Genomic DNA, 12,616 nt, shown 5'->3' with positions numbered 1-12,616 from the left:
ACGAAGTAATTTGAATGCTATCTCTTGTTAACTTATCGATTTATTTGCCAATTATATCTAGACTGTAGCATTAAAATAATTATAAAATGTACTTCTGGAAACTTGTGTTTTTTGTTTGTTTTTGTTTTGTTTTGTTTTGTTTTGAGACAGAATCTCACACTGTGACCTAGGCTAAAATGCAGTAGTATTTAGAGCTCACTGCAGCTTCAAAGTCCTGGGCTCAAGTGATCCTCCAGCCTCAGCCTCCCAAAGTGCTGGGACTACAGGTATGAACCATCATACCCAGCCTTACTTCTGGAAACTTCCCCAGTACTATGGTCTTCCTCACATACTATTTCTTTCCATGGCAGCAGCAAGTTGGTCACTTTTTTTTTTTTTTTTTTAATCAGCCTCAGGCTGGTACTGATGTCTCAGACAGTTCAGCACAAGGCTTAAGACCTGGATTCAAATCCCACCCCCAGTACTCACTAGATGTGCAAGCTCAGATAATTCCCCAAGCTTCATTGTCCTCATCTAAGAAAAGGAGATAACAATGGTACTTATCTCTTAGTGTAATGCTGGTGCATAAAGTATGCCTGGCACAGGGTAAATGCTCAATAAATGTTAACGTCTATTGTTCCTATGAAATATAATGATATGATTGTTTTATCTGCACTTTTTCAATCATTAAAAAAAAAAGTCACTTTCCAAATAGCATCTTTCCATGACAATAATCAGATATGGGAAGATACAGCAGCACACGTTTCAAGACTAAGATTCACTTTTTCCTTCAGAACAGAGGTTTTATTTTTGAAGGGATGCCCTCATATTTGTAACATTTTTTGTCTCTTGGACCAGAAGCAGGTACTGAATTATTAGGGTGTCAAAGTCCCAGAAGTAATAAAGTCCCAAACAAAAAAAAAATTAAAAATAAAAGTCCCAAAGAGCAGCCAGACAGGGCTTGAAAAACTTTTTCTGAACTGCCATGCATGTCATCTTCAAAGCAGCATGTAAATGAGGTCCACCCAACTCCTAGAGCATTGAGGCTGCAAGCAAAACCCACTCAGATACCAAGAAGAATAAATGAATCTGTTATGCATGTGCTGATCTAATGGCTTTTTTCCCATTTTGTCTTCAGTTTTACGGAGGTCTCTTAGGAAGAGTTCTGACATCAGTAAGGGAACCCAGTACTCTGACTGGCAGGGGAAAAAATGGCAACCTGTTAGTTTAATAAACTAAAATAAATAACTGGTTAAAATATTTTTTAAATATCTTTACTCAGGTTCAGGGAGTTGAAAGTGGAGGTGATATCTGAGAAGGGCAAGTTTGAAATCTACAAGCTGGGGAGAAGAAAATCCGGGGGAACAAAGCTTGGAAGAAAGAGCCTGTTACTGAATTTAGACTTCTACTTTAATTCATATATTGTTCAAGTTAACAATTTCCTAGTATCCTCCAGAACATTTATAAGACACAACTTGCTAAAAAGAATACTCAAAAAATAGTAGGTAGAGAGAACAATATAGAGAAAGAGAGAGAGCAAAAAAGCAGCCCCTCTAACTACTCCCTCCCTACCCAGAAAGGCTCCTTTGGAGGTTAACTTCAGCTCCCTCAGGAGAGTGAACCCTTGGGGTATGGAGTGACCTCCTTAGTAGCTTCACAAAAATCCAGTCATCTGAGGATAAACCTGAAATTCGTTACTGTTCTGGCAGTGCGTGGAGGGCACGGCAGACTCGTACTACTTCTAGACAAAAAAATGTTCCCAACCTTCCTGGCAGTGGCTGCCCAGCCCTGGGCTTTGGCTCCCTCCTTCTGGGAAATGACAATATTTAGCAACTTGGCCACATTTTTCCTTGGCTGAGAAGGAAAAACCCAGGGCTTTGGTGCTAACATAGATGCAAAAGAGCATGCCTCTCGCTCTCTAGGAGCTTATGCTCCACCATGACAGCTTAAACTCACCCAGTGCAGAGATGTAAGATGCACACACAGAGGCCAGGATCTGGTTTCTAATCCTAACTCATCCTGTCTGCTGTATGACCAGAGCAAGTCCTGGCACTACTCTGAACCTCAGTTTCTTTATTTGTAAAAATGGGGTAATAGGCTGGGCATGGTGGCTCACACCTGTAATCCCAGCACTTTGGGAGGCAGAGGTGGGCAGATCACCTGAGGTCAGGAGTTCAAGACCAGCATGGCCAACATGGTCAAAACCCTGTCTCTCCTAAAAATACAAAAATAGCCAGGTGTGGTTATATATGCCTATAATCCCAACTACTAGTGAGGCTGAGGCAGAAGAATCACTTGAACCCAGGAGGCGGAGGTTGCAGTGAACCGAGATGGCGCCACTGCACTCCAGCCTTGGCAACAGAGTAAGGCTCCATCTCAAACAAAAAAAAAAAAGGGCGGGGGAGGGTAATAATAGTGCTTGTCTTAACTACCTCAAAGGTTTGTCATGAGATTCAAGTAAGATCATAATTGTTCAAGTAATGTGAAAAGTGTGGAAATGCAAGTTATCATTTGTATTTTTTTAATTTGACAAACTAAAATTAATAACTGTTAATGTCATTAATGTTATTAAATATGTTAAAAATATATATTTTTAAATATCTTTACTCATGTTCAAGGAGTTTAAAGTGGAGGTGATATCTGAGAAAGACAAGTCTGAGCAGAGTCCACATCTGTTTCCTGTAAGATTTGCTCATTAGCTTCAATTGCTTCCAACCATGGCTCAATGTGAGAGTCCGTTTTCCTGATCTCAGCCATTCCACAAAAATCATGTCTGATGTGTGCTTGCTGTTTTAAAGCCCTGAATATCTAGGACTCTCAAAAGGATGCTGTGAACACCACAGAGGGATAGTTTTCAAAGTCAGGGTTTTCACTGCTAGAAGGGAGATTAAAACTAAGACACACACACACACACACACACACACACACACACGTCACTATCTAGGTTGAATAATTTGAGTAAATTACAGAAAATATAACACTAAGGATGACATAAATATGTAGGACCGTGTCCTACCTCAGAAGTAGGTGATCTAGGGCCTGAACCCTCTAAGGCCACATGAACTGCTTTGTGGTTTTTGCTGGCCACCCCACAGCCTTCAGCCTCTCTCGCATCCCACTACCTTTCTCTTCCCTACCTTCCTCACTCCAGTTATTAATTTCCATGAAAGAATCATCATGGCATTGTGGAAGGAGAACTGGATTACAAATCAGACTCACCTACATGGATGATCTGTTAATGTGTGTGTAACCAATATTGACTAAATGACTAGAAGGTCCCAAGGCATGTGCCAAGTACCTTGCATAAATTGGCTTATTTAGGTGAGATCAATACAATTTCCATTTTCCAGATAAGAAAATGAGCTCAGAGAAATTAGTGCCTATAGCCAGGAAGTATGGGAGCCAAGGATCAGGATTCCAGAGCCTCCTTCTCTGGCACCAGGCTGCCTGGAAGAATTAATGATGGGACTCCTGAAAGTCTAACTGCAAGTGATCTAGGATAAAGCATGTCATCAATAATATATAAAAAGTTGATTTAAATTCCCTTCCCTTATTAAAGGGGAACAATAAGGCCATCTGTCCCATCTACCTCAGCAAACCGTCCTGAAGATCAAATGTTAAAGTGGCCGTCTAGGGGATTTATAAGCTGTCAAGTGCTGTACAGAAGCTTCCTAGCATTTCTTCCCCATGTCTTACACCCAGCAGGAGCAAATGTACCACTGGTGGCTGGGCAGGTTACTTGATTCTCCCCCAAATTGAGACTGACTTTGAAAGCAATGACTCTAGTAACTGCCAGGAAAAAGAATCAAAAGAAAGTGAGCCCGAGACTTTTCTGCCTTGATAAGACTCTGGGACCCCGACTTGCATCCTAGGTGAAAGGAAGTGTGTTGGGGAAAGCAGTTCCTGTAGGTAATTCCACACCCATAGGGGCCCTACACTTGCCCATCACAATGCGTTCTCATCAGTATTGCCTGTCACTAACCTAAGCTTGAGAAGGCTGCTCGTGTCTGTTTGGATTAACTCGGCGCACGGACACACGTTGCAGGTGCTACGAATGTTGAAGATTAAGGCACAGGTGGTGTCACTACTTCACCATCTACACACCAATGTTTATTATTATTTTTTGAGTTAATCTTTGTTTTTCATTTGTTTATAAATTCAACTTTAATTTTAGATTCAAGCCATATATGTGCAAGTTTGTTACCTGGGTATATTGCATGATGCTGTGGTTTGGGGTACAATTGAGCCAGTCACACAGGTAGTGAGCATAGTACCCAACAGGTAGTTTTTCAACCCTTTTCCCCCTACTTTGCCTCCCCCTTCAAATATTCCCCAGTGTCTATTGTTGCCATCTTTATGTTCCTGTCTACCCAATGTTTAGTTCCCACTTGTAAGAACATGTGATACTTGGTTTTCTATTTCTGCATTAATTCACTTAGGATAATGGCCTCCAGCTAAATCCATGTTGCTGCAAAAGACATGATTTCATTCTTTTTTATGACAGCACACATCAATCTTTAAAATCACAAAAGTTTTTCACATTGGTCAGTCTTTTCAATTAAGCTAAAATTTACCCTAAAATGTTAATCCCAGATTAAAACCATTACTGGTAAAGGATCATAAGTATCCTGATATTTTAGAAATTGGCAAGAGAGTGGTTGCAAAAGGGCTAGGGAGGTGAAGGACAGAGATTGGATAAATAATAATCTGGCTTGAATCCAGAATCTCTTTCCTCCACAGCACTGCCCAGTTCCCAAGAACTTACTAATGGCTAACATAATACACCCAATATCTACTTGCCCTCCCAGTGATTTCTACTCATAGAACAGCGGTTTTCAAACTGTGACCCTTTGACTGGCAGCATTCACAGCATCTAGGAACTGGTCAGAAATGCAACCCTCATACCAGGTGTGGTGGCTCACACTTGTAATCCCAGCACTTTGGGAGGCTGAGGTGGGAAGATTTCTTGAACCCAAAAGTTCAGGACCAGCCTGGGCAACATAGTGAGACCTTGTCTCTACAAAAAAAAATCAAAAAATTAGCTGGGCATGGTGGCTTCCACCTGTGGTGCCAGCTACTCAGGAGGCTGAGGTGGGAGGATCGTTTGAGCACAGGAGGTTGAGGCTGCAGTGAGCTGTGACTATGTCACTGCACTCCAACCTGGACAAGACAGTGAGACCCTGTCTCAAAAAAACAAATAAAAAATTTTTAAAAAAAGAAATGCAACTCTCAGGTTGCTTGTCAGACTTACTAACCAGAAACTCAAGAGGAAGGGCCCAGGATTGTGCATTTTAGCAAGCTCCTGGGTGACTGTGATACACACTTTGCTGGTAATAGAATCACCTGGGAAATTTGGTTAAAATGCTAAGACTCTAGTCCTATCCCATGGCAACAAGCCTGAGCGTCTGGAATTATCTCTCCAGGTGATTTTGATAAACACCAATGTTTGAAATCCACTGATCCCAGTATCTGAGAGGACCCAGCTAGAGGCAAATAGTGGTAACTTCATCAAGAGTCACAGAAGACGTAGATGGAAACCAAGAAGCAATAAGTCAGCAAGACAATGCTCTAACACTGATATTTGATGAATGTTGGCTGCACTTTGAAATCAGCAGTTGACACATCTTTTCAAAATATTCAAACAGGAAGACAAGATAGTAACTGAAAAGTAAGAGCTGTAATAATTTTAATACACAGCTCATTAACCAAAAAAATCACTTTAATCAATAATGTCAAGATCTCTCTGCAACGAGAGGAATTTCTAACAAAAGCTAGGAGGCTCTCATAATCAACTTCAGATTATTAAGCAATAGAAGAATAGCTGTGAACTGTTATTTGTAATGTGCTTTATTTAATTACTTGTTTATTCTGAGGTAACGTCTCATTGAAAATGTGTTCAGCTGCTCCCTCTTTTCCATTAGTGAGGTCTGAAAACAAAGCTTTGAAAACAGACAAACATACAAAACATCTGCACCTGATATATGCTAGGTCCCCACGTGGGTTTTGGTACCTTATCTCATTTAATCTTCACAACATGATGACAGAGAAGTAGCAGGACATCCTTAACACAACAAATCCCATAGGCTCAAAGCATTTAAATTTCCATGAGAGACAGCTGACTCAGTACCCTGAATTGTACTTTCCCATTCAAGTTCCCTGGCTTTAATTACCATCCCAGTAATACCCAAGGTGACTGTTTCTCTCTTAATACTCTGACACCTCCCTTCCAGGACCAAAGTACTTTCCCTTGGTTCCTCTGACCATAGCTGGAACAAGATAAGACTTTCAAAAGACATTACTAATAATAAACTAAGTTGGGTGCAGTGGCTCATGCCTATAATCCCAGTACTTTGGGAGGCTGAGGCGGGTGGATCACTTGAGCCCAGGCCTGGAGGCTAAGGCAGACAGATCATTTGAGCCCAGGCCTGGCAACATGGTGAAACCCTGTCTTTACAAAATATATAGATATAAATTAGCTGGGTGTGTTGGTGCATGCCTGTAGTCCCAGCTACTCAGGAGGTTGAAATAGTAGGATCACTTGAGCCTGGGAGGTGGAGTTTGCAGTGAGCTGAGATTGCAGTGAGCCAAGGTGGTCCCACGGCACTCCAGCCTGGGTGACAGACTAAGACCCTGTCTCAAAAATAAAACAAAAATAAATAAATAAATAATAAACTAAAGAGTTAACAAAAGGAAAATAAGCACACAGAATTTAAGACAAGCGGTATAGAGAAAAGGTGAGAACATAAGTTTTAGAACCAGACAACCTGTGTTTAAAGTATGTCATTTACTAGCTATGTGACTAGTTAATTAACCTCTCTATGCCTTAATGTCTTCATCTATAAAGTGATAATAAAAGCATCCATCCCACAATCTCATAAAATAGCATCCAGCAATACTGTTTATGTATATATACCTATACATACAGACATTATATATATGCATATATATATGTATTCAGCTTGGCTTATAAAGTACAAGTTTTAGATTGCAGCATAACTAGTTTACTCTCAGGTTCTCTGCTATTCCACACAATATCTGGAGAAGTTCAATCTAGTCCAGTAAAAGGTTACCTAGCTTCACAGCTAAGGACAACTCATTTCATTTTTACAGATGACAAAAATGAGCCTCATCTGCAATTCCAGCTATCTAAACCCACCATTCTTCAAAGATGTGAGCTCAAATACCACTCTTTTCAAAAAGATCAAAATATAGAAATCGAATAACTTTGCATAAGTATCCTAGGTGATATAAAACTCAGAATGTAATTTTTAATTGCATATATTTCTATGGAATAAAATGGAAGGGATTGAAAAAAATTATTGTATAATCAAAAAGTTAAAGTTCAAAGTATTTCCAAGGTGTCATCAAATCCAGAACAGAAATTAATTCAATTAAAATGGTTAGAAATTGGTTTTCTGGCATTATAAGTGTGTAAATAAATTGCAATATCCAAATCTCCTGCCCAAACCAGTGAAAGCAGAATAAGAAAAATAGCCAGGTGCAGCACTTTTGGAGACCAACATGGGCAGATTGCTTGAGCCCAAGGGTTCAAGACCAGACTGGGCAACTGGAGAAACTTTGTCTCTACAAAAAGTATAAAAATTAACCGGGCATGGTGGCATGTACCTGTAGTCCCAACTACTCAGGAGGCTGAGGTGGGCGGACTGCTTGAGCCCAGGAGGTTGAGGCTTCAGTAAGCTGTGATCACACCACTGCAGACAGTGCTCTGGATGACAGAGCAAGACCCTGTCTCAAAAAAAAGAAAGAGAAAAGAAGGAAAGAAGGAAGGAAGGAAGGAAGGAAGGAAAGAAGGAAGGAAGGAAGGAGAAAAAATGTGGTAATATCCTTTCATGGTTACATATGTTTGTAATTGAACTGATATCTCCCCACACACACACACACACACAATATATATATACACACATATATACATATATATACACATATATATATGAGTTTCACAAAGGAAGCCCATGTTTCATCCTATATTTGGTGAACGATGACAGATTTCTGAAAAACTAAATATGCATCTGCACATTTAAAAATATTAATTTTCCTTGATAATGCCTTACTCTTGTATTATATTTATGATTTACAACCCATTTTTGCCTCCATAATTTCCTTTGAGCTTCATGGCATAGAAAATGGTGTAACTATATTTGTACTCTTTTTTTATCTTCTTGAGATAGGGTATTACTTTATCACCCAGGCTGGAGTGCAGTGGCATGATCTCAACTCACTGCAGCCTCGACCTCCTGGGCTTAAGCTATCCTACTCCCTCAGCCCCCTAAGTAGCTGGGACTACAGGCATGCACCACCATGCCTAGCCAATGTTTTGAGTTTTTGGTAGAGATGGAGTTTCGCCATGTTGCCCAAGCTGGTCTTGAACTCCTGAACTCAAGCAATCCACCCATCTTGGCCTCTCAAAGGGCTGGGATCACCGCACCTGGCTGTACTCATTTTAAAAGAGCAGATTGTACAAGCTTAGAAAATGTAAGTAGCCCACCCAAGGATACTGAGCTTAGCAGAATCCAGGTGTCCTGACTCCTGATCTGGTTCTCTTTCCATTAATACCACAAAGACATGTCTTCTGGATGGAAGAAATGAACATGTTTTACAATGATAATTCTCCCCTTGAAAGGACAGAGTGTCTGTGTCTTCTTTTAATATTTTGAAAACTTTCAAGGGAATAAGTATATATGGATCCTCACCTCTCAGTAAGTTAAAGTGTAAGCCAGTCCCCACCAACTGTCCACTTAATCTCCTGAATCCTTCTTGAAAAGTCAACAGACCATCCCCATGAGCACCACAAATTTGCTTGGGGTGAAGCGAGGATTCATGTATGAGGCCAAAAGGCCAGAGATGTATTTGGCAACATTTCCAGTGTAGGAGATTTTTTTTAAATCACATATACAAACTAAGGCATTTTCCTCCCACTTGCACAAAACAGGATCTGCCCCGATGAAATGGAATCTTTGAATATCTCAAACTAAAATTTTTAAAGTGAGTTAAGTTTCACTATTCCCTCAGCTGAAGATGTTCAAAGATCTGGTTCATGTGTAATACTGAATATTTGCATAGCATTTTACAGTTTTCACAGCCTTTCTTTTTTCATTGTGTGGTCAGATTTTCCAGCTTCCTAGTGAGACGCAATTATTATTATCCCTGTGTCACAAATGAAAAAACGGAGGTACAGGGGGAGTATCTTGCCCAAGATCACAATGAAAGTAGCAGGTCCACCTCTGACTTCAAATCTTGTGTGCTCTTTTCACTTCTCCTATGTTATCTACGCTAAAGGCAAGTCTTCCCCCAACTGCACACCTCAAGTCCTTTCACATGTGTAACTAAGTCTTGGACAATTAGGAATCTCTGGCACTTTTCCCAATTCCCGTGGGAGGAAACGGGAAAAGGTGCTTCTTTTATCTTTGCCTTTCCAAGACAACAAGAAAGACTTCTCCCCATGGTGCCGGCGCCGGTACTAAGCTGGGGAAAGGGATCCTTAGGGTGTAAACTGTCTTGCCAGCTACTGTTTAAATCTCTGTGAAAGACAGGCCTTCTGAAATAACCCCCTATTCAACCAAGAAATCAATCCTAACTTGTAAAAGAAGTTATGGACAAGAGGACGAGAAACGCGAAATCCTGCTGGGAGATAGCGCTTTCTCTTTTCCCCCAGAAAGTCTCAAGGCAGCAGCTCTCCGAGATCCTTAAGCAAGATAAGGAAACTCACCCGCCGCGCTGCGGCTTCGTGGCCAGCAGGGCTGGGACATACTCGCCGACCGCTTCAGCACCGGGGACAGCTCCTGCCTCGCCAACTTCTGCCTCTCTTCCCGACTTCTTGCCGCCGGCTGTGCTTCACAGGCTGCGGGAGGGGAGAGTGTCTCCCCACGCCGGGGTCCCGGCCTCTGGGTTTTAGGGAGCGCGAATGGGTCTCCGAGAGCATCGGGAGCAGCCGGTGGCGCCTCAGGCTGCGGTGGCCACTGGCCCGACTGCACTACGGCGTTGCGGGACCGCGCCAGCGCGGAGGAGACCGAGCCCATCTCAGCGGGCCGGGCCGGACCCAGGTGAGCGGCCCTGGCTCCCCGAGGGATCTACAGCCCTCGCCCGCCGAAGGCTTACTCCCTCCTCGTGCCGGGGCGCCCCCAGCCGTCTGCTCCTCCTCTGACCCTGTGGGCTGCAGCGAGGGCTGCGCGCCCACCCGCGGGGGACCGGAACGGAGGGCAATGCGGCCGATATCCGCGCCCGCCTAACAGTCTGGGGTGGATGGGACTTGGAGAGTCGCTATACAGAGGTTGTCCGGAGCCTTTACTGGGGATTGGGGGTGGGGGGGGAAGGGGCGTGGCATTAGGCGAAGGATACTTTTTTCTCCACTTTCTGCACTTGTTTCACCTGAGGCCAAAAGCTTGGAGGGTCCTTCCTGTTCCTCTTCGCACGTCTGGGCCACCTCTGTTCCCCGGGAAGATGGCAGGTTTCGCGAGGGCGGAGAAGGGACTGAGATTTGTTCTCTTCTCAATTTCTCGTCTTAAAGCCAATATCACTGCTCTTCTAGGCTGTGCTTCCCGGAGAGCCCACCTTTACTGTTGGAGGCTGAGACCAGAGAGCGAAGCGGAAGTGCACGGGGAGTCAGCTCCGCCAGTTCTCTGCGGGAGAGCAAGCAGGGAGGCGCCAGCCGGCCCTGGGGGCGCCCAAGACGGGAAGCCAGAGCAGCCTGGGGCCCTATTAATAGGCCTGCTTTGCTGGTTAGGGTGAGGTCACTGGCCCTTTTCTGCCTGCAGTGTGGTGGTGCCTACGTAGAGCAGAAGCAGGAAGGGAAGCCTGGGATGATGTTTCAGCTAAAAGAGGTTGCCCAGAAAGGTTTTAGGTCTTGCCCAAGGTCATAAGCAGTTAGTGGTGGAGCTGGGTCTTGTGCCTGGGACTCCTCTTTCTAGAACCAGTCTCCTATCCACACTGCTCCCCATTCCAAAGGCTTGCAGGCACTGAAGTTTGAAGCACGACAATTGTGCAATACACAGCATATCTGAGGTTGGAATGTGTGAGGAGAGAGTGACTATGGTATTTCTCCCCATCCAGTGTTAGCGCTCTTTCTGTGACAGAATGATGTGATTCTTGACACTGTCATCTGTAAAATGGCATACAGACAAGTAAATGTAACATGGAGACGCTTTCTGAACCACTGAACCAATCAGATCAACAAACCTCAAAATGGGAGGGGAAGATAAAAAAGTCCTTTTTAAATCCTCAACTGGTGTTTAGAGAAGAGACAAGTTGGAGGATTAACCGGGATGGGACCGCGATGGGACAGCACAGCTCACTCACCTTGGCCTTGTTTCTTACGAGATATGCAGAAGCTCGAATCCTAGGCCCTGAGCCAACATTACACAGAAGCCCCTCCAACATTTAGAGGCACACACACCATGATCACCCACACCTTGCAAGGCTCCGGAAGTGTCTTCTCACCTCTGCCAATATCAGGTACCCACCTTCCTATGTGTGTTGGGGTTCTCCAGAGAAACAGAGTATATACATAAAGAGAGAGAGAGAGATTTATTATAAGGAATTGGCTCACATGGTTATGGGGGCTGAGAAGTCCCACAGTCTATAGTCAGCAAGTTGGAAACCCAGGAGAGCCAGTGGTATAAGTTCCAATCTGAGTCCAATCACAAAGTCAGGGGAAGATAGATGCACCAGTTCAAAGATAGGCAGAGAGAATGAATTCTCTCTTACTCTGCCATTTTGTTCTATTTGGGCATCTAACAGATTGGATGAGGCCTATCCACATTGGGGAGGGTGATCTGCTTAACTCATTTTACTGATTCAAATGTTAATCCCATCCAGAAACACGCTTACGAACACACCAAGAATAATGTTTAAACAAATATCTGGTCACTCTATGGCCCAGTCGAGTTGACACATAAGATTAGCCATCACAACATGTGTTTGTGTGGCTATATTCCTTGTAACTTTTAAAATCACTTTTTATTCTTCTCTTGCTCACCTGATGAACTAATAGACCCTGGTATAAATCCTTACTCTGGGCAAATACTCTATTAGAAAGAAATCTCCCTGGACAGACATTTCCTATTCTTGCACCATGACTTGAATTTCCTACAAACCAGACATCGGCATCATTAGCAATAATGCAAAGGTGGGCATGGACGGAAGCAAATGTTCTGGACCTACCCTAAGTGATATATTCCACTTGGCTGTACCTGTTGTGAAAATGCATAAATATAATGCTATTATATTTATGTATGGGATGGTAAATAGCTTCTGTATGGGATGGTAAATAGCTGCTGCCCTAAACCCACCTACCACCCTTGCTAACCCAGGCCTTTCCCCAGGATGGACATACACACAAACACACACACACACACACACACACTCACCCATCTCATATCTGGCAATTAAGGGATTGATGTCTGGTACAACAAGGGACCTGAATACTGTGGCCATTATCTGATTGGTTGGAGTCAAGGTCCTATTCTTCTTATCTATTTTGAATGCCCCATCCCTTACAAAGTAAGAGCTCACTGAATGTCAGTGTATTTCCCCTTTCCCTTCCCTTCTTATTATTATCCATCTGTTAAGTACCTGCTACATGGCCTGCACTTTGCCTAGTGACCCTTTAAGATAAGTTTTC

The 12,616-nt window shown here is 43.0% G+C and overlaps 1 protein-coding gene across 2 annotated transcripts in view; it reads right to left on the bottom strand.

Annotated features, from left to right (window-relative positions):
• The window catches only part of PDE1C (phosphodiesterase 1C), a 661,967-nt gene extending 651,858 nt beyond the window's left edge, over positions 1-10,109 (bottom strand). Inside the window, exon 1 of one of the 2 annotated variants that reach the window (XM_025380636.1) lies at positions 9,707-10,109. In XM_025380636.1, the coding sequence (XP_025236421.1) occupies positions 9,707-10,016 (310 nt within the window). In that variant the 5' untranslated portion in view covers positions 10,017-10,109. The remainder of the gene's footprint in view (positions 1-9,706) is intronic. The other variant, XM_025380634.1, reaches the window with a different exon arrangement.
• Positions 10,110-12,616: the final 2,507 nt, after the last annotated feature.

The sequence above is a fragment of the Theropithecus gelada genome, chromosome 3 (assembly GCF_003255815.1).
Source record: "Theropithecus gelada isolate Dixy chromosome 3, Tgel_1.0, whole genome shotgun sequence".
In the NCBI taxonomy this organism is placed as follows: Eukaryota; Metazoa; Chordata; class Mammalia; order Primates; family Cercopithecidae; genus Theropithecus; species Theropithecus gelada.
The sequence above is the reverse complement of the archived record's forward strand: the minus strand, read 5'-3'. Positions and strand labels throughout refer to the sequence as shown.